Source organism: Carex rostrata, chromosome 29 (genome assembly GCF_964058835.1).
Source record: "Carex rostrata chromosome 29, lpCarRost1.2, whole genome shotgun sequence".
NCBI lineage: Eukaryota > Viridiplantae > Streptophyta > Magnoliopsida > Poales > Cyperaceae > Carex > Carex rostrata.
In genome coordinates, this window is record NC_135946.1 from 2,618,523 (window position 1) to 2,640,102 (window position 21,580).

Genomic DNA, 21,580 nt, shown 5'->3' on the forward strand with positions numbered 1-21,580 from the left:
CATGTATACTTTTAAGTCTTTATACTTGAGATTTTAAGTCTAAATACTTAAAACTTTCACAGTATTTATACCTAACATATTAAGTGTGTGTATATACATTGCATATCAAGAAGAAGAAAAACAACGGAGCGAAGAGAACCCAAAAGTACTTCAATATGAACTTAATTTGAAAGAGAAAATTTAGTACAAAACATTCGAAGTTTCAGATTGACAAAATTTCTCGCAAATCATCAGAAATATAGGCGAGATTGAAATGAGGAAAACATACTCTCATATGAAAACGTGTAATAGATGAGTGAGTGATGAGAGATAGAAAGGAATAAATTTTCTCTTTGTGATTTTTTTTTTTTGAAAGAAGTGGACCATGCCACCGATTTTCATTGCAAGAAACCATTACAAAGTTTACTGGTACCAAGCATCATACAAACACACTGAGAAGCAACAGTAACAAAACAAAGTATACCAAAAAAAAACAGAACATATAGAAACCTATGACAACCTGCATATCACACAGCTAACTAAAGAAATAAGCAAAACAACCCCTAAAAAGCAATCATATCACCAATATAACCCACACATGCAAAAAAGCCCCTGCAAACTAAGAAATTCCATAACTCTGTATGCTGCCACTATTATCAGAATCTTCAGAAGAGCTATCATCTCCACCACTGGAACTGATCCATGCTCCAAGCATAGGGATCGAAGCCTGTGTATCCACCATAGAAACTACCAGTGTAGACCCTATCAGGTTCTGTACTAGGAGGAGGCTGACGTGCCCCGCGACCTCTGCGACCACCTCTGCCACCACACCCACGGCGGTTAACAACCTGTGGCACCTGTCCACCCCTCAATCGAGTACTGTGTTTGGTGGCCTCTGGCACCTCCACTGTAGGCACCATCGGCTTCCACTTAATATCTGAGGCCATCAATGATTCCTTAATCAAATCTGAGACAGTGAACTCAAGTCTAATTGTTGTATGTTGAAAAATATAACTTAGCCTATTGACATCTCCCATTGCTCTGTGTGCAGCTTCCTCTACAACAATGCCGAAGAATTCACACAAATCTGTTACCTTGTGCTTTTTCAGTACCAATCCGTTAGAATCAACTAATCTACGTGCAAGGGTAAGGGTGTCAAAGAAGCGCCAACGGTCAGGGACATCAAATCCACAGCGGTTCATTTCTCTTATCAAGAACGGGAAGTCAAAAGCCTTGCCATTGTGGGCCAACCATATCACCGGCTTGTCCGGTTCTTGCTGTTCCACCCATTCGAACAGTCTCGGTATCACATCCTCTATCCTTGGGGCTCCATCCTTCTTAATCATTGAGTTTGTTATACCATGAATATCTGAATTCCTGATTCTTTTTTGGGGATCAATCAGGGTCTGAAATGTACTATATCTCCCTCCAATTAAATTCCTCGCGGCAATTTCAACAATCCTCTCTGCTGGTGTATTAAATCCAGTTGTCTCTATGTCGAATGCCAGAATTGTTACCGGCTGGTCAATCTTGGCCTTCAAGTTTCTCCCTTTGGACGGGGCTTGATAGCACTTAATAGGCTCAATATCGGGCTTTAATATTTCGGTCTGGTTGATGTGAAGTTTGATCTGACCCGATCGTCGCCTTCGTTTAGTCGCAGGCTCTTTTGGGGAATTCGTCTTTCTCCCTCTTCCTCTTTTCTCGCCAGATTTCTTTTCTTTCTTATTTTTGGGGACAGTAGGTTTCTTTGGCCTTGATACTTTTGATTTTGTATTCTTTCTTGTTCTTTTAACAGGTGAGGCCTTCTTTTTGTCTGAATCTGATACCTTCCTTCTAGCTTTCGTCTGTTTTTTCCCCGATTTTTTTCTGCCTTTCTTTGAACTCTTCGCCCGGATCTCCTCCTCTTCTCCAAATTCTGAATAATCAAATTCAAAATCTGACTCATCCTCAAAGAATCTGTCAGTTCCACTAAATTCCTCCAAATTCCCTCCAAATTCGCCACAACCATCATCCTCTGAATCTGATGACGAGGCAATGAATTCATAGTAGCTTTCAGATTCAAGCTCCTCTTCTTCTTCGGTTATATATTCTTCATCCTCCTCATCTTCTTCATCTCCTTTCCACCTCGAAATTCCCCTTCTTGATTTCTCCACGATCACTCGCTCTCCCTTCTTTTTTTTGCAGTTGCTGCAAAGTTGCACTCGCCCTCCCTTCGCCATGTCTAATCCTACAAAACTGATTTTAAAATTCAAATTCTGAAGCCCAACATTTTCTACCTTTACATTATGTCTAAAAGCTTGGGAATATATTCAAGCACCTTACCAGCTTTTAATTTTATTAAAGATGGGAGCTTTTCTGGTAAAGATAAAAAAAAGCACTTTGTTGTAAAAGCGCTTTTTCATCCTTTACTTCTTTAGTCTTTACTGATTTAGTATAGGTTTAGCCGTTTAGGATAATTTTTACTAGGGGAATCCAATAATATCATTGAGAGGGCTGATATTTTTCTCTTTGTGATTTAACTTTGATACCTATGTGTACAAGTGTTGATATATAACATATGAAGTATTTATATCTAGGGAGAACCTATCTATCCCCCCGTAACAATCCCCCATTTATCCCCCAGTCATTAACTACCTGGATAACTACTAACTACCTAGGAGGACCACTTACTATTTGGGGACCATCTAGTATTTGAAAGATTTTAAAACTGGCGCGAGCAAGTATTCATGTATAATGTATCAAGTATTCATCTATAACACATCAAGTATTCATATCTAATATATCAAGTATTTTTAAAAAAAAAACTGGACACGTTTTTAGAGGTGAGATTTTTTTTCTTCGTTCAATCTAATCAATATTTCTGACGATCGGTGAGGAATTTTGCAAATCTAAAACCACGAATGTTTTTGACATAATTTTATCTTTAAAATGAGATCCATGATGATATACTTTCGAGTTTCCGTTGTACAAGTATTCATCCTTATTGAGAAAGTATTCATCCTCATCGTGCAAGTGCAAATATAAAAACTGGACACATCACTCATCCATCTTTTACATATTTTTAGAGGTGGTTTTTTTTCTCCGTTCAATCTAACCAATATTTCTGACGATCTATGAGGAATTTTGCAAATTTAAATCCACGAACGTTTTTTACACAATTTTATCTTTCAAATGAGATCCATGATGACATACTTTCGAGTTGTTCGTTGCACAAGTATTCATCTCTTATCGAGAAAGTATTAATTCTCGTCGTGTAAGTGTAAATATAAAAACTGGACACATCACTCATCCATTTTTTACACGTTTTTAGAGGTGAATTTTTTTTTCTCCGTTCAATCTAACCAATATTTCTGACGATCTGTGAGAAATTTTGTAAATCTAAAACCACAAATGTTTTCTACCCAATTTTATCTTTCAAATGAGATCCATGATGACATACTTTCGAGTTGTCCGTTACACAAGTATTCATCTCTTGTCACGCAAGTATTCATAACTCATCGAGAAAGTATTCATCATCGTCGTGTAAGTGTAAATAAAAAAGCTGGACATATCACTCATCCATGTTTTACACATTTTTAGAGATGAATTTTTTTTTCTCCGTTCAATCTAACCTATATTTCTGATAATCTGTAAGGAATTTTGCAAATCTAAAACCACGAACGTCTTCTACACAATTTTGTATTTCAAATGAGATCCATGATGACATACTTTCGAGTTATCTGTTGCACAAGTATTCATTTCTCGTAACACAAGTATTCATTCCTCAGCGAGAAATTATTCATCATCGTCATCCAAGTGTAAATAAAAAAGCTGGACACATCACGTATCCATCTTTTACACGTTTTTAGAGGTGGTTTTTTTTTCTCTGTTCAATCTAACCAATATTTCTAATGATCTGTGAGGAATTTTACAAATCTAGAATCATAAATTTTCTACACAATTTTATCTTTCAAATGAGATCCATGATGACATACTTTTGAGTTGTCTGTTGCACAAATATTCATACCTAAGATATCAAGTATTAATTCATACACGTTGAAGTATTCATATTTAAGACATCAAGTATTCATTCGTATACTTCTATTTTTTTTCAAAATTTGTTTTTATGTCATTCCATGATGACATACTTTCGAGTTGTCCGTTGCACAAGTATTCATCTCTCGTCACGCAAGTATTCATAACTCATCGAGAAAGTATTCATTATCGCCATGCACGTGTAAATAGTTTATGTATCAGAAGTATTACATGCATATGTGCATACCTCGATTAATTTTACAAGAGCAACCGAATAGTATTGCACATTGCTTTATTGTTTTCTAGTTCAATTTTATTTTTTGAAAATAAAAAATAGTTGTCACATGTTTCGCTGTCAAAACAAAAATAATATATCAAATTTTATAGATCATGTAAATGAAATATTATAAACAAAAAAAATAAAAAATAATATTTAAAAGAAACAAAACATGCTTCATTGAAGTATTCATACATATACGTTGAAGTATTAGTACATAAGATATCAAGTATTCATACATATACATTAAAATATTCATACTTAAGATATTAAGTATTCATTCATACACGTTGAAATATTCATATCTAAGACATCAAGTATTCATTCATACACCTCTATTTTTTTCAAATTTTATTTTTCTGTCATTTTTTTAATACTTAGTATGTACTGCCCTAATTCATCAATAATAAAACTTTGTTCTTCTCAAATAACTCGCTACTTGAAGCTTTAGTCTTTACTAGACGAGTAGTACAACCTTCGATTAAATGCATGCTTGGAGAAAAAAAAAACAAGCCTAAACCCTAATTTATTAACCAGGTGGGTCCGTCCAATACCACCAGTCCATGCTCCGCACTCACCTTGAACTCTGCCACAATTCCAGCGCCTCTGTCATGCGCTCCTTCCAGGGACGAGGTCCATGCCGATCGAATCGACCACGCTGACCTTTTTCAAGGTGGCAACTTCTTGCCGAAGGCGCATCTCGACAGCATCCAGGCTCGGCCAGATCGCCAACACCGTCTGTCGCCTCGACGATTCCTTCGATGACATTGACAATGAGAGAACCGTCGTATTACCTCTGCTTGCTCCACCCTCACTTCCCACTTGACCCCAACGCGAATCTGTCAAGAAAAAAAAAAGATCTAAGTCGAGAATTAGAATCATTCCAAATAATTAAAAAAAAGAACATTTTTTTTTACCAAACAATAAGTCAAAATTGGATTAACACTTTACAACTATTTTGTAAGCAACATTGATGTAGGAATTAGACCTACTCCTTCCTGATTCCTACCAATTTCATAATTGGCATGAAAAAAAATGCTACAATTAGACTGGTTTATTAAGTGCCTTGAGAAAAAATTACATCTTAAAAGCTAAAATTATTCTATTTTATTATTTTCTAGTTCGATTTATTTGATCAGCAACAATATTTCTCGTAAATTAAAAACTTACATAAATATTGCTTCAAGCCTCCAACAAGCTCAAACATATATTAGCAATTCAATATAAGCCTACTCTTTTTCTCAAAAAGTGAACTAATTGTTCTAGATAACTGTATTGGAACTCCTGTCTCACATTTTACCAGAACAAAATAGTAAGTGAAATTTAACTTGTAAAACACAAAAAAATGGTAACCTACTGTGCAGTGCGGCTTTGCCTTTTGACCTCACGAGACTTCTTCTTGCATTGGTGCTCCTCATGGTCGAGGCGCTTTCCATAGTGCTTCTCGTGAAGTTGAATGTAATTGTCAGCGTCGCAGTTAGGTCTTCTGAGTTCTGACACGGCGATTTGACAGAGGTCAGACGCCGCCTCGAAAAAGAAGGTGATGAAGAATGAGTTTATCAGATCGGAGGTGATGATGTGAAAGGAGGAGCGAGTCGCCGGAGATCCATGTCACAACACCATGCCTGAGATCCAGCGAAAGAAAGAGCGAGTTGCCGGAGATCCATGTCGCGAGGTCATGCCTGAGATCTAACAAAGGAGAAGCAAGACGCCATGTCTGAGATCGCCACTCTAGGGTTCTCATCGGAGTTAAAATTGAGAGACTGACTTTCTCTTTTCTCTCTCGTTTTAGGTCAATAGGAGAAATAAATCAAAAGAGGGATTTGGGAGTTAGTAGGGACCACCTTAGTTAGTTAGATAAATGAAAACTGGATAAGACGGGGGATAAACGGGGGATGGGAGGACGGGGGATATTATAATTACCCTTATATCTAACATACCAAGTGCACGGAAAAAACAAAAAAGGAAAATTGAATTTGGTAAAAAAGAAAAGTTATGGAAGTTCAAAGGAAAGTTGGGGTATTTCTGGGACCAAATTAAGACAAATGGACTAGATAATTTCTCTTTATTTTAATTTAATGCACCACCAGGGTGTAAACACAGCAAATTCGGAGCAGATAATTCTAATACCAAATTTGTATCTGTCTTTCAATGAGCGGCTATGAATATAAATACAGATAGTAAATTAATGTCAAAATTTAAAACCAAATCCACTTTAATCAAATAAGGATACGGAGCGGATAATCTACGAAGACGGATTCAAATAAAGATACGAAATGAATAATTGTCGAATAATTGAGTTTTATAAACTTTAAAACACCAATACTAATTAATAAATTCAAATATGAAAATAAATAAATGATTGAATATGGAATCTGGATGTAATTTGTAAAATAAATAAGTGATACGAAATTTAATTTTTGTAGTTCAGTAAAAAAAATAATTAATGATAAATTATCAATAAAAAATATATTGAAATTATGTAGGCTAGGTCCAATATCAATATTAAATTTAATTAAAAATATCAACGAAGACGTTTGCAGTAGCAAGACCAAGATACAAGAAATTAATATGAACTGAACTTGGCCCAAATGTCATTTCAAATATTCGAAAAAGGAATAATTATGTAGGCTAAGTTGGGAGCCTATGCCCAAAGAAATGGAAAGTTATAAGAAGAGATATATATAAGTCCGCCGGATGATATGTTTTGGACTTTAGTCCCACAATGGATTGACAAAATAAGAAGAGATACTATACAACTCTTTAGAGAGTGAAGCATAAAGATAGATGAATTTGGGAAATGGTTTACGGATATCCATTCTTTATAAAAAATCATTAAAAAAAAAAATTTCCTGAATTCGGATCTGTTCTTTATATTTGACAAATATCCGGATCTGTCTATTTGAATTTGGATATAACTAGAATGGTAATATCCTTATTTAAATGTATGCTTCATATTACAAGAAAAGGAAAAATTACTAAAGTGAAAGCGTTACTAAGAAAAGAAGAAAAGGAAAAGGAACGCTTTCTAAGAAAAGAAGAAAAAGGAAAAGGAACGCTTTCTAAGAAAAGAAGAAAAGAAGAAAAGAAGAAAAGGAAAAGGAACGCTTTCTAAGAAAAGAAGAAAAGAAAAGAAAAGAAAAAGAGGAAAGGTAGCACTATGTAACAGTGACTCTTCTCTGATCTTCAAAATTTGGAATGTGTAAACTGTTGTAGCAGTACGTACGAACTAGTGTTTTGGTCCAAAATTGCACTTGATTGTGTAGAAATGTAGTCTTTAAGCAAACAAATGGAAAGTGTACCGATCACTACTACAAAACAGCACATCATACCGTCTAAATAGCTAGCATTGGTTCTTGCATGTAACAATTTTAAATCTAGAGAATGTCAGAGATAAGGATGAAGCCGTTGAGGCGAGGCTAATTGATAAACCTAAACTTAAAAGGCTAGATTTGATATGGGCTGAATCAACTGAAATTAATAGCTCAGAAATAGAGGTTATTGAGGCCCTGCGACAATTGATGGGTATATGGGCTTGACATATCCAACCTGGTTGCAGGAAGATTCTTTTATAAATAATATAAAATATGTTAACTTTTACAATTGTAATGCTCTGACAATTCTTCCCTCAAATCTTCATCAATTCCATCATTGCTCTGCTCTCATTATTGAAAATTTAGGGGCTTTGAGAGAATTGACTACTTTTACAGAAACCCTTGCTATGTTATCAATCGTTAAATGTCCATGTTTGATTGTTGTATGTGACAATGACTTGTAAGTGAACGAAAACCAGAGTATATATTGGAAAGTCAATTTTTCAAATTTGATGTTGGACCTTGCACAGATACACTTGATCATGAACTCAAAAGCTTTCAGAAAACATGCTCGGTAGAAAACTGTGCTGAGCAGCTTCAAATTATGGAAAGCGCTGCAAGGGATAATGCAGCTCAACTCTCGGTAAATCAAAATGTAAATATAGCTTGGTGGTATTGTCATCAACAAAGGATGAACTTTATTTTCAATTGTAGCACTCATGCTTCGCAACTTTTCTCTTGGCTATTGTTGTGTTTCTGATGGAGCATTGTCGGATTGCCTGAGAGGAATGACCACTCTTGAAGAACTATACCTAGAGTGCATCATGACAATAATCACACTTTCTCCAGCAGAAGTATTAGTCTCTACAGAGGCTCCGAGTTGCAGAGATTGAAAACTGCCGGTATCTAATAGAACTCTGATTAAAACTGTGGGTTGAGATGGATCAGTCTAATATAAGCTCCTGTACCATACCACGCAATGTGGAGCTGGCCAAGTTGATATTTGCGGTGAAGACATCGATGCAACACTCCATAGAAGCTGAGGGGGTACCAAACACGCACGTGTCAGCCAACTATTTCGCCGGCGTTTACATTCCAACTTTGGGTCAACTTATGACACCTAGAGATGCTGATAAGATTATTATCTTGGAGTTCGAAGTGACCTTGAAGCAGATCAAAGGTTCTTTGTTTGTTTAACTCGAAACAAAGAGAAACAATATCTTGTGTCAGGTCAACCAGGAAGACACAAATGAAAAAAAAATATATATTTTAAACAAAGTAACATATTCTATAAATAAAACATTTAAGCAAAGAAAATTATATAATAATATATGTGAGAGTAATTTATAAAGAAAATAATTAATGTAAGGTTTATATCTTAAAATATTTAGATAATGCTTTGTTAAGAAAAAGATAAGTAGTTTAATTTTAATATTGTCCCCTTGCATAGACATGTGTTACTAATGATTAAAGTTCTATTTTTTTAATCTTATCATCTGATTCTAATATTCTGAAGTATATCTATATACTTTATATATATTGAGAGAGAAGTTGAGCCATATGATCATACTTGCATTATGTTCAAGGCAATCAGATTGATGAATTTCATTTCTCAATACGTCTTCGAGATCATCTTCATCACCCGAAAATCACCTAGTAATTAACTTTAACTTAAACTTTAAAATGCTAACAATCAATCATTTTATTTGTAATGTTTCAAGTGTTGCTACAAAGAGATCATTCCATATGTCGGGTAAACCCGGGAGGCACCAATGCATGCAATCCTCATGCTTCTTACCACCAGTAGTCGAAGGATGTGCATCGGCTCTGAACACGCTCATGCTTGTTATATCTAGTGTATGAAATCTCGATCCCTTGAGTGCCTTGAACAAATGCTGGTTTACTAAGAGAGACTCAACATTCGTACCGTTTCTCTCCAACGAGAAAAGTTCTCCCACCTAAATATAACACAACTCAGATTTAGCAAGTTTTTAAAAGGTAAATAATGGGGAATTTCATGTGTACCCCTAAAAACCCCTCAAAAAAATGTTTCCCCCCTTTTAAAATTCATAAAATGATATTTTTTTCTTACACATCTTTTTTACACAAACTACATTCTAAATGAGTCCTTTAATAAAGAGTAAAATGGGTATATATTTTTGTTACACATACAGACATACTACATATTTTTAATAAAGGATAAAATGGGTATTTTATAAATTTAAATGAGTTTTAATAGAAAAGACAACAAATTGTGAAGTTTTTGAAAATTAAAAGGGTAAAAATTATATTATGAATTTTAGAAGGGGAAATACGTAATTTTGAGGTTTTTAAGGAGTATACATGAAATTCTGCCTTGAAATAATAACAAATGGAAGTGGTGGTGGTGATGTTGTGCCAGTAGGGTGTTGTGATTTATATCATATACCAACTTTACTGTACCAATTCAATTTGGTGCTGCTGGTACATGGCGTCTAAAAACCCAGTTACTTGTCATTATATTAATAGAAAATTTAACAGAAAAAAAAATAAACCTCATCAATTGAGAGAGGTTGATCACGCCGGCATGAACCACCAGCATTCCAATCTCCGCCTTCAAAATGCCTTGGTGATTGAGTACGAAAAAACAAGAATTTCTCAGGGCCCACCAAATTCTCTATGTACCTCAACTGTACCAAAACAAAATTTGATGAAAACACATCCTTAAGATGTAAAAAAAAAAAAAAAGCCAAAACAAAACTAGATGAAATCACCAGATTTAGCATGTTTTTTAGAAATTCAAAATTGAAATCTTCGGGAAAGAGATTGATTTATCAATCCCTTTCTCAAAGATTTGAATTTTTTACTTTTTAAAATAAAAAAATCCATTATATTCCTTCTATATTAGCAAACATAAATTTCATAATTTAAGAAATGTACGTTAGTTTAATTCAGAAAACGGTACCTACCATGTGTTTGAGAGCAAGTTCCATTCCAAGAGGTGGAGTCAAAGGAGGGATCACAGGAATGCCATTTTGAAAGAAGAGCATTGGAGATTGTACTGGGTCAAATTTTGATGGAGCCCACCACCTGTTTTTTTTATCAAAATAAAAAAGTGAATAGAGGGGACTTAAAAATCCACTGACCGTACTCAATACATGATGAAATAATTGTCGAACATAATTGGAATCCGATGGAATAGTGTAAAGAGGACGGAATAAAAAGGGGTGGAATAGAGTTAAAAGTTTGCAATTAGACCCTTTAATTTAAAAACCCCTCTCAATTCCACTAATATAATTTTTTTTTTCCATGACAGGGTTGGAATGTCTTATTCTACCAAAAAATAATTGGCTAGAATTAGAGATATTCCACTGCCTTTGGAATTGGGCCTATTTCACTATGCCAAACACCTACAAAACGCATAACCCTAAAGAGAAGGGCAAAACAGTCATTTCTAAGAGATGAGTCTCTTACCAGTGTCCGGTATTGAATACGAGAATATGATGAAATTTCGGTGCCTCAACCCATTTCTGATCTGGTACGTCAACATCTATTCTGTAGCCTTGTTTATATCCTAGAGATTCTAATGCACCGCTATCTGAAGTAGCCGACCAGCTGTAATATCAAAATGCATGCAAATAATTATATTGATATTATGGAAGAAATCATGCTTCCATTAACTATAATAAACTCTACTTATAACAAGCCTTCTTTTCAGGTGAAAGTAAAATCAACCAGGCATTATTATATTGTATGACCTAATTATTACAAAGCAATTTTGAATTTGGGAGGGAGGATAGTCAGATGAAATTAGAAATAATTATAAAGGAAAAATAATTGAAGTCAGGTTCAATTTAGTCAATCTAATTTACTTTGTTTTTAGTTTGTTACGTAACGGTTGGGTGTAATTTGCAAATACCTACAAAAATATTGGGCTATTATGACAAATCTGGGGTGGCCTTTGCAATTACATCAAATGCTTAAGTGTATTTGCTTTAAATATCATCACTCTGAAATATTTAGCCCTTTTGGAGAAAATATACACAGTAGCAATTTAAAATTCCATATATATTACCTCTCCTATATCCAAATCCTTCAAATATTTTTCAATTTATAATATGGGTCAACTTACCTACCATAACGTGCCAACAGATAGGTGCGGTGGTACGCCAGAGTGAGATTGTATCGCACAAAAGTGAGGCCCTTGTCAGCACCTGCCGGTCGCCATTTTCTCACCTCACTACTTGCGCTTCTAAGCATGCAAACCAAAGAGATATACATGTTTCTATTCAATGAATCACCCACAAAACCTACAACAAATTGCAAGAAAAAGGTTTAAATGCAATCCCGGAACTAAAAGATTTGATGGGTTTTTTAATTTTAAGTTTCTGTTCCCCCTCTTTCCAAATTGTTTATTGTTACAAATAAAGTAATAAATTTAGTACAAAATTGAAGAATTTCCTCAAGTTCTTCAACATAATACACATCAAACATCAAAGTAATAGGTACCTCTAGTGATATTACAAAATTAAAATATCATGATCAAGTTTAATTCTTTTTGAAATCTCGATCTGAGTTTACTGGCTATCCAGATTTTTAAGCAATTAAGTTGATGAAACCTAATAACATCAAATTTTCACACCGATGCTTGTATAACACCAATCACATCATTTCACATTTATAATAAACAATCCACAGCACTCACATTTCCCAATTATATCGTAAACTAAACAAGCCGAATTCCTGAAATAAAAGATTTGATGGGTTTTAAATTTTAACACAAATGCTTCTAAATACATTTTTTTACAAACAAAACTTTACCAATATTTGTATTTCGATAGCGCTCCAGGAAAGAAACCGGGTCAGCAAGAGGGAGTTCACATCCAGACGGTTGCCACCGCCAACGGAGCAGATCCTGGCCGTTGGATTTCGCATTGGCAATGCAATTCCACCCTTTGTATATCTCCTTACAGCTCTGGTCATACCTCGGTTTAATCGGATCCGGGTTGCGAATCCATTTGCCCTCGGAATAGTTGCACGGAGCGCTGCGAGGGAGAACTGGTGGTGATGGATCCGGTGAACGGGAGGTGAAGTTAAAGGAGAGGGAATATAGGAGGAATAAGAGGAAAAGAGAGAGGAGGCTGAGATTGCGGCGCCTTGTGGTAAGCTTAAGCGCCATGAGAGATCTAGCACTGACTGGGTTCGTACCTGAGAAGCAAGGAAGGGACGGTCTGATTGGGAATTTGGACAAAATTCGATCCGACGCTTCATCGAAGCCGTTTGACTGTAGTTAAGATTCGCGTACTGTAGATAGCACGACTGATAAAGATTATTTCACGAATTTTGAGGAGGATCGAACGACTCTTACATGACACCGGATCGAATTTGGTCCAAGTTCCATTGGACGCCACCCCGGTTCCGCTGAGGAGATGATGGATAATATTTTAACAGAGTGATTTTTGGCTTCGTGCAGAGCATAAACCATATGCAATGCTGTTTCGATTCTATAGTTCGTACGCTGCATGAAGACAAAACTGATCTGTTAACAATTTTCACCTGAGAAGATGTAATACTCTCGACCGAGCGAAAATTGATCCTATTTAGAGTATGGGAAATGTTTTGAGATTCGTGTCAGATTGAAACGGACGAGTCTGATCTCATTCGACACGGTAAGGTATTGTACTGGATTGAATTCCTTTCATCCCTCTTCGGTACTGTTTGGGATTTAGTATACCCTTTTTAGTGTAGCTGTGTAGGATGTCTTTTTTTTTCGGGGGGGGGGGGGGGGAGTGGGATTTTATTTATACCTCCCTCAAAAACTTTGAAATTACGTATTTCTTCCTCTAAAATTCATAACATCATATTTATCTTTTTAAATTTCAAAAACTCACAAATTTACTCATTTGGTTGCCTTTTGTTTATTAAAACTTATTTAAAATTTATGAAGTGCCCATTTTACTCTTTATTAAAAAGATAAAAAAATATGTATACCTAAACTGGTCGGAACAACAGATAAAATAGGTACAATATAAATTTAAATTGAGTTTGAAATTTGGAACAGTAAATATTATTTTATGAATGAGGCTATGGTAATTTGCATAACGCAGATTGGTTCGTGCTAACGATCAATATCTTAGTTTTTAAAGTTCAAACAGTAAATTTGAAGCCTTTGAATATGATATCCATATGAATATGAATTTAGAGGTTCAATTTTACATTTTTCTAAAAAAAATTTTACTATTTTTTATGTTGGTTGAAAATGAGCACTTTAGAATGGTCTAAATTCTTTAGATCAAGTGATTTTTTTACTTATCCCAAAAAACAGTAAAAAAAAAATTGCAAAAATGTAAAATTTAGTATGCAAGTACATTTTCATATGAAGATCATGTTGAACAACTTAAATTGTCTATTTACACTTTGAAAGATATATATTTATTCATAGTACAGACTAATTTGTGCTATGGATAGTACCATAGCCTCACTCTTTGAAAGAATATCTACAAGCAGTTCAGTTTTTACCTACCAGATCTCAAAAATCCCAATTAACTGTTTCCCTCTTCACAATTCATGGAAAGAAAGCATTTGAATGCCTAATGCATTATTTGAATATCATTATTTGTCAAGAAATTAGACAAAATTAATTTCAATATGCTCATTGCAAGTTAATAGTGATAATAACTAACAGCCCATTAGATATAGACCCAACCAAAACAAAATAAATAAATACCATAAACAAAGGAAAAGGAAAAACAAGAACAAAGCACAAAAAGAGAAACTAAGAACTACTAGCACTCAAATTGCTGTCTTCATCGGCATCTCCGGTCTCGGCTTCTTTGACTTCTTGGATCATCTTTAGCACTTGCCATGCCGTCGGTCGACTTTCAGGAGATGATCGAATGCATGTTGCAGCAATGTCAACAATCATTGTTAGTCTTTCGTCGTCTACACTCTCTCCTTCCTCTCTCACGGACCGGACCCACGTCGGCAGGTCTTTTGAGATTAAGTGTTGGTGGTCTAGTGGCGATTTCCCGGTTAGTAGTTCGAGAAGGAGAACACCATAGGCGTATATATCCGATCTGTAAAAGATAAATAGTTATTATTTTTGCTTTATACAAATTAGTAGTATGATTTTCCATGTTAATTTTTCAAAAATTTCGAACCCTACAAGACAACATCAAATCTATACTTATCTTGTGTACAAATTAACTCAATGAAACCTCAGTAGGGTTCAAATGCCACCCTTTTCAAAGTTTAAATAGTCAATCTAAACCACTTCACATGATCTGCTATAATGTGTATGAAGACCAAATTTTCTATTTTTTGAGAACCATTTACTATTTTTTCAGATAGATATGAAATCACTGTTTTTGGATGGTCCACAATCTTCTGAAAAACAGTGATTTTGTACCTATCTAGAAAAAAAGTAAAAAAATTTAGAAAGATATAAAATTTAGCCTCCAAACACATTTTATTATGGAGATCATGTTAGACAATTCCGATTGACTGTTTTGACTTTGAAAATTATCCAAAGCCATAGCAAATATTAAACAAAAGAAAAAAAATTATCGCAACCTGGGTGTGAGCGACCTGTTCGAGTCAGTGGCTTCCGGTGCCCGATAGTACCTTGACTCATCATCTGTTTCAAAAAACTGTTCATCGAGGAGAAAAGCAAGGCAGCAATCAGCAAGGCAGGCCTCAAAATCGGGGCCGAGAATTACATTAGATGACTTGATGTTTCCGTGCACCAGACGTGATGCCTGGTGGATGTATGACAGACCTTGAGCTATGTCTTCTGCTATTTTTAGGCATGAGGTCCAATGCAGAGGCTTTGCACGTGTCGATTTCGAACCTAGCAAATCAAAATGCTATAATATTAAAACCTTTTTGGCATCAGTATAAGTAGGTTAACAATAATTTTAGCTTTTGAGAATGGCAAGAAAAGCAATTGATATGTACAATGATATCAATTCAGAGAGTAAAATAAATACTGTTAAGGAAATCCTATTTTGATATGTATAAGATTCGTTTAATATTTTAAAAGAATTCAAAATTAGCCGCTATGCTCAAATTTAGCCTGTACTAAACTAAACAGCTGTAATTTGAAATTTTAGTCACAGTATGTTTAGTAACTTTTCTTATATTTAGGGTTACCTACTGTTTATTTGGCATGCTCTCAATGCATTTACTTCAAAAATAACAAATAAAGTAGAATATCAGTTACTGATTTTACCAAAAAAAGTTACTGGTATTAAACAGTGTGTATCAGGAAAGTAATAGCATACCAATAGAATTTTTTTTTTTTTTTTTTTTTTTTTGCACTTTTAGCATTTAAAAATAGTACTACAGAGTAGTGTTCTCATAAGGTACAAGAATATGTTGAGGTGTCGTTATCTTCCACATTTGTTCCAAATTAGCAATAATTTTGGTGGTTGAGACAAAATCATAGCATGTCTGGTACTATATTAATGCAATTAAGTTCATTTAATGCAGACTCCCCATGTATCTTTGATCAGATAATTTAGGCCACAATAATAAGATAAAATCTATATTTTCCAAAATTGCAATATGTTTTATCCACTAAATGGAAATATAATTGACCCCAAATATACACCACATATTGGCCCATACTATGGATCAATATCTTTATTTTCAAAGACCAAACAATCGATCTAAACTGTTCAACATGATCTCCATGTGAAAATCTACTTGTAGATCAAATTTCCCATTTTTTAGAATTATTTTACTAGTTTTTTACATAGGCAGAAAATCAGTTGATCAAGAGATTCTAGACCATTCAAAAGTAGTGATTTTCTACCTATCTAAAAAAATAGTAAAAAAATTCTAGAAAATGTAAAATTTAATGAACAAATACATTTTCATAGGAAAATCATGTTGAATGTATGCATAATACCATAGCCTCACTCTAGTACCATACCGATACTAAACTTGAATGGTCTGAAATAAAATTACCATTGTTTAGGTGCATGACTATGACACTACTTGATTAGAATCCGAATAAAAATTTGATATAATAACATACTATGTATAAGAGAAAACAAACTCCAATTCGGTTGATAATCATAAATAAGCAACCTCTCTTCCTAAGCATGAAAATATGCACGGAGCGGTACCAGATTTGGGTGCACAGGAGAGTAAAATAAAACGATTCCTTTTATAAAAAACCAAAGTAATTCAAAAATTCAACCGAACTGATCCATTTAAACCAAAAAACCAAACCATTTATTCCAAACTTTTTTGGTTCGGTTGAAAACCAAATAAACCAGACCCAATGAACACCCTACTGTTTATTTGGCATGCTTGAGCTCAATTCATATACTTAAAAAATAACCAGTGAAGTAAAATATCAGATATTGATACATTAGAGATCATGGATGGTAACAGGTGTTACTAGCAAGTGCATGTACTAGTGCTACAGATTTTACCAAATAAGTTACTGGTATTAAACAGTGTGTACCAGAAAAGTAATACCATACCAATAGAATGTTACTGCAGATTTCAAGGCCTGCAATTGTCAATTAGATTTTTTTTTTTTTTTTTTTTTTTTGCACTTTTAGCATTTAAAAAAAGTATTACAAAGTAGTGTTCTCATAAGGTAGAAGAATATGTTGAGGTGTCATTATCTTCAACATTTGTTCCAAATTGTCAACTATTGCACTTACTATTTAAGCAATAATTTTGGTGGTTGAGACAAAATCATAGCATGTCTGGTACTATATTAATGCAATCAAGATCATTTAATGCACACTCATATGATAAATTCTATATTTTCCAAAACTGCAACATGTTTTATCCACTAAATGGAAATATAATTGACCCCAAATAAATGCACCTCTATATGATGAGGCTACGACACTATGCATAGCGCATATTGGTCCATACTATGGATCAATGTCTTTGTTTTCAAAGACCAACATGATCTTCATGTGAAAATGTATGTGTAGATCAAATTTTATATTTTTTACAATTTTTTACTAATTTTTTACATTGGTAGAAAATCAGTTGATCTAGAGATTCTAGACCATTCAAAAGTAGTGATTTTCTACCTATCTAAAACAATAGTAAAAAAAATCTAAAAAATGTAAAATTTAGTCGGAAATAACTTACCATTGTTTAGGTTCATGACTATGACACTACTTAATTAGTTACTGAATATAAAATTGATATAACAACGTACCATGTATAAGTGAAAACAAACTCCCGTTGGGTTGATAATCATAAACGAGCAACCTCTCCTCCTTAGCATGAAAATATGCGCGGAGCGGTACCAAATTCGGGTGCCGAAGCCTCCCAACCGCCTCCATATGCCTTTCAAAATCCTCCTTACCCGCTAACCCAATCCGACCTGCATCAAGCCTCTTCACACACACAATCAACCTGTTATCCAATACCGCCTTGTATGTTGCACCTACACTGCCTCTTCCCAACATCTCTGCCGAGGCTTTCATTAGCTGCTCCAAGTTGTACCCAGGTGCCTCCCCTGCACAAAAAGTCAAGCACCCACTTTTCCCTAAATTTTTCGCCCTTTCCTTTTCCTTCTCTTTCTCCTTTTCTTCTGGAATTTCCATTATCATTGCTGCTGTTGGTTCCTCAGGATCTTCTGTGGCGGTTTGTTCGCTGGTGTCAGCGCTTTTTTCGGGTGTGTGGATTTTCCCGTGAGCCATTATTTTCGCTCTCTTTATCTTTCGTAATGCTAAGATAATAGTTAAAAATGCAATGAAAAATATTGCACCAGACATGAAACCGATTGCTAGAATTGCATGCTTGTGTGGGGTTCTAGAAGGTGGGGCCGAGGATTCAGAGAGAAGAAACCCTTGTCTCGAGTCATTAACAGAAGGTGGTACAGCCGGAGAAGGTGCCTTGGTACCAGCATGAGGAAAGAAAGCAATGTGGGATCTACATTCCCTCCTAACAACCTCTCCACACAAACCAGGATTACCTACAAAAGCCGGTGAACCAAAGGTAGATAACACAACAGTTGCTGGTACCGGGCCAGTAAGATTATTACTCGACATGTTGAGCGATTTCAAAGAGGATTGGTTGAATGCCGGCACAGTACCAGTAAACTGGTTCGACTCAAGCTGTAACACAACCAACCGTTCAAGCTGGGTAAGGCCAACCGGTACCGACCCAGTAAACAAATTGTTTGACAGATCAAGAGTTCTCAACCGGTGAAGGGAGAGGAGAGAAGCAGGAAACCGACCCGAGAACTGGTTATGATCAAGATACAGTGCTTTAAGATTGGTGAGGTTTGATAAATCAGGTAAAGTACCAGTAAAAGAATTGAACTTTAGACTGAGAATCCTTAACTGGTCGAGTCGGCCGAGGGTAGAATCGGCAAATGTGCCATTTATGCTGAGGGATTCTAGAACTAACCGGGTTACCCTGTTGGAAGGAGAACAGGAGACTCCAATCCATTTGCAAGGGGTGGTGGAAGTGACTGGAGAGAAGAGAAGGTGGTTTGATGGGTCGGCTGAGGATTTGAAGGAGAGTAGAGCAGAAGCATCGGAGGAACTGGAGAGGGAATGGATAGGGGTGGTAATGGAGAGGAGAAGAAGTAGTAGTAATGGGTTGTGCATTGTGGCATCTAGAAGGAGAGATTGGGTTTAAGGTTTCAAATTTGAGCCTCTGAGAGAGAGAGAGATGCAGCTAGAGAAGAAGAGTGAGTGGGGCTAAGGATATTAACAGAGTACTTTTAATTTTATGCAGCGCACGAAGCATGTACAGCGCTGTTTTGGTTCTATAGTCTGTGCGCTGCATGAAGACAAAAATCCTGTGTTAAAATATTTAGCCTGAGTGGGAGCACAGGAGCAATTAAAACATTTCTTATTCTCTCCAGTTCAAATGCACAGGATGGATGCTTGTATAGTGAAATTATTTTGTCATCTCTTTATCAGTACAATAAGATATTTATTTTTTATTTAAAATTATATATATCTCATGAATAAAATATTTGTATCAATTGTATGATATGCATAAATATTTTTTTAATATATTATTATATTATATTGTTAAAAGATATTGAAATTCCTAACAAAATTAACACTTTAGTGATATATGAAGTAATTTAATGAGTGAGTCTATGGTACTATGCATATTACGATTTGTTACTGTGTTACGGCTCTATATTCGAGTTTTCAAATCTTAACGGTCAATCCGAACCGTTCATCTTGTTCTCCATATTAATATGTGTTTGGAGATCAAATTTTACATTTTTTGAAATTTTTTTACTATTTTTTTAGATTTATTAAAAATCACTGTTTTTGGATGGTCCAGAATTTTCAGATCAAGTGATTTTCTAAATATCTAAAAAAATAGTAAAAAAATTTCAAAAAATGTAAAATTTGGTCTCCAAACACATATTAATATGAAGAACAAGATGAACGGTTCGGATCGACCGTTAGGATATGAAAACTCAAATATAGAGTCATAGCACAGTAACAACCTGTGATATGCATAGTACCATAGACTCACTCTAATTTAATTACATTCAGTTTATAGGAATAAATCAAATTAGTTTTAATTTAAATGCATAAAGCCAACAATTCAAGTAAGATTTATTTTCTTCCAAAAGTACTTGCTGAATTAAGATTTCGTTTTATTTCATAGCTAACTTGTAGTATTAAGCCTGGATACTGTCTGTATAGTTTGTAATGGAGAGGAAGCAAGGTAAAAAAGATGCGCAAGAGGACAAACAAAGGAGGAAGCAGATTAAACTGTGGGTGGACCTCTCTTTTAAAGTTTCTGATCGTCTGTGACTAATACCAAGCAACCATCCCATTAGGTCAAAGCTACTTATTATGTTCGTCTAGTTCTATAATTTTTCATAGTCCTCTGCGCCACAGAAGATCAGAAAAAGAGCCAAGAGGGCAGCTTAGCGTCACGTGAAAGCTGTTGTTTATCGAGAAAAGCGAGGTATCTCTGTTCGGATCACACTTCTCTACAATGTTTCCTCTACAATTGCTAAAATTCATGATCTGTATTACCATTGGCTTGTCAGATAGTTAAATTGAATAAAGAATAATTGGAGAGAAACAGAACCGAGGCTTTTGGGAGGTGGCAATGAATTACTACGGATGAATTCGTATCCTCTGAGATATATCAACTTTGCGTGACTTTATGGAAAATCCCAACCGTTTAAATGTGTTCGACACGAATCTCAAAGCACACATAATACTGACCCCTACATCACCTCCGAATAGGCACCGGACACGTCGGTCACGCAAAAGTTGAGATATCTCAGAGGCCCCTACATTACCGGGTCGGATCCGAACCTATTTTGAAGCCCGTCCATTAATTGACTTGCAGCTTTTTCATTTGAATGCAACAGAATTCAAGTGTTTGGGTAACCATATTATTAGAGGTGGTGTGACGGATCCTTTAACAGTGACATTTTAGATCCAATATGAACATGCACGTGGACCAAAGGCTTGTCAGTTGTCACCATCTTGGACAAAATATCCATATGTCATTTAAATTCAATTATAAAGCCCTCTTCTGAAAAATTAACAAGTCATGACAACAAATGTGCCTCCCAAACAAATCAAACAAATTTAGAGTTCATTTTATCATGTTCAGCCACTGCACAAATTCCGAAATTTTTAAATTTGACATTAAAAGAAAATAGATAAATCAAATAACTACGATTTTCTGAAAATTCGATATTTAATATGACTGCAGCTTTACGTCGCAAACAGAAATAAAGTGTCTGCAATGTCAAGTTGCAAACAAAACTTTTTTTTTCCTACTGACATTGTTGCAACTTTTTTTTATTTTTATTTTTTTATTTTGGATCTCCATTGAAACTAGACAATCAGATAACTCAAATATATATATGGAATGGAAAGTCAAAATATGGTGCAAAAATCAGGAAATATATGTCCGTCATTTAAGATGGCGGATATCAAATTGGTTCGCTATTTATGGTTGTGGTCGCATTCAATATGGAATTCTCAAAAAAATTATGGTTATTTGATTGATTTATTTATTTATTTATTTT

The 21,580-nt window shown here is 34.9% G+C and overlaps 3 protein-coding genes across 3 annotated transcripts; all 3 read right to left on the bottom strand.

Annotated features, from left to right (window-relative positions):
* Positions 1 to 437: 437 nt before the first annotated feature.
* On the bottom strand, positions 438 to 2,198 carry LOC144546147 (uncharacterized). The gene has a single exon (XM_078294673.1). It carries the CDS (start codon positions 2,196 to 2,198, stop codon positions 657 to 659), a length of 1,542 nt encoding a protein of 513 aa, XP_078150799.1. The 3' UTR covers positions 438 to 656.
* A 6,978-nt stretch (positions 2,199 to 9,176) lies between these two features.
* Positions 9,177 to 12,854, bottom strand: TBL13 (TRICHOME BIREFRINGENCE-LIKE 13). Its single transcript, XM_078295024.1, has 6 exons — positions 12,385 to 12,854; positions 11,696 to 11,873; positions 11,038 to 11,178; positions 10,533 to 10,653; positions 10,119 to 10,253; positions 9,177 to 9,542 (listed from the first exon to the last, which is right to left on the bottom strand). The coding sequence occupies exons 1-6, from the start codon at positions 12,740 to 12,742 to the stop codon at positions 9,282 to 9,284; spliced, it is 1,194 nt and encodes a 397-aa protein (XP_078151150.1). The 5' UTR covers positions 12,743 to 12,854; the 3' UTR covers positions 9,177 to 9,281.
* Positions 12,855 to 14,178: 1,324 nt separating this feature from the next.
* Positions 14,179 to 19,462, bottom strand: LOC144546403 (putative inactive receptor kinase At5g67200). Its single transcript, XM_078294938.1, has 3 exons — positions 17,759 to 19,462; positions 15,136 to 15,412; positions 14,179 to 14,639 (listed from the first exon to the last, which is right to left on the bottom strand). The coding sequence occupies exons 1-3, from the start codon at positions 19,158 to 19,160 to the stop codon at positions 14,339 to 14,341; spliced, it is 1,980 nt and encodes a 659-aa protein (XP_078151064.1). The 5' UTR covers positions 19,161 to 19,462; the 3' UTR covers positions 14,179 to 14,338.
* Positions 19,463 to 21,580: the final 2,118 nt, after the last annotated feature.

Excerpts from the sequence above, each read along its gene's own strand:
- LOC144546147 (XM_078294673.1), bottom strand. The coding sequence starts at position 2,198 with ATGGCGAAGGGAGGGCGAGTGCAACTTTGCAGCAACTGCAAAAAAAAG.
- LOC144546403 (XM_078294938.1), bottom strand. The coding sequence starts at position 19,160 with ATGCACAACCCATTACTACTACTTCTTCTCCTCTCCATTACCACCCCT. Across the intron at positions 15,413-17,758 it reads TTTGTTTTCACTTATACATG|GTTCGAAATCGACACGTGCA; the intron begins GTACGTTGTTAT and ends TTGATTTGCTAG. Across the intron at positions 14,640-15,135 it reads AACAGGTCGCTCACACCCAG|ATCGGATATATACGCCTATG; the intron begins GTTGCGATAATT and ends TATCTTTTACAG.
- TBL13 (XM_078295024.1), bottom strand. The coding sequence starts at position 12,742 with ATGGCGCTTAAGCTTACCACAAGGCGCCGCAATCTCAGCCTCCTCTCT. Across the intron at positions 11,874-12,384 it reads CTATCGAAATACAAATATTG|GTTTTGTGGGTGATTCATTG; the intron begins GTAAAGTTTTGT and ends AATTTGTTGTAG. Across the intron at positions 9,543-10,118 it reads AACCTCTCTCAATTGATGAG|GTGGGAGAACTTTTCTCGTT; the intron begins GTTTATTTTTTT and ends TGTTATATTTAG.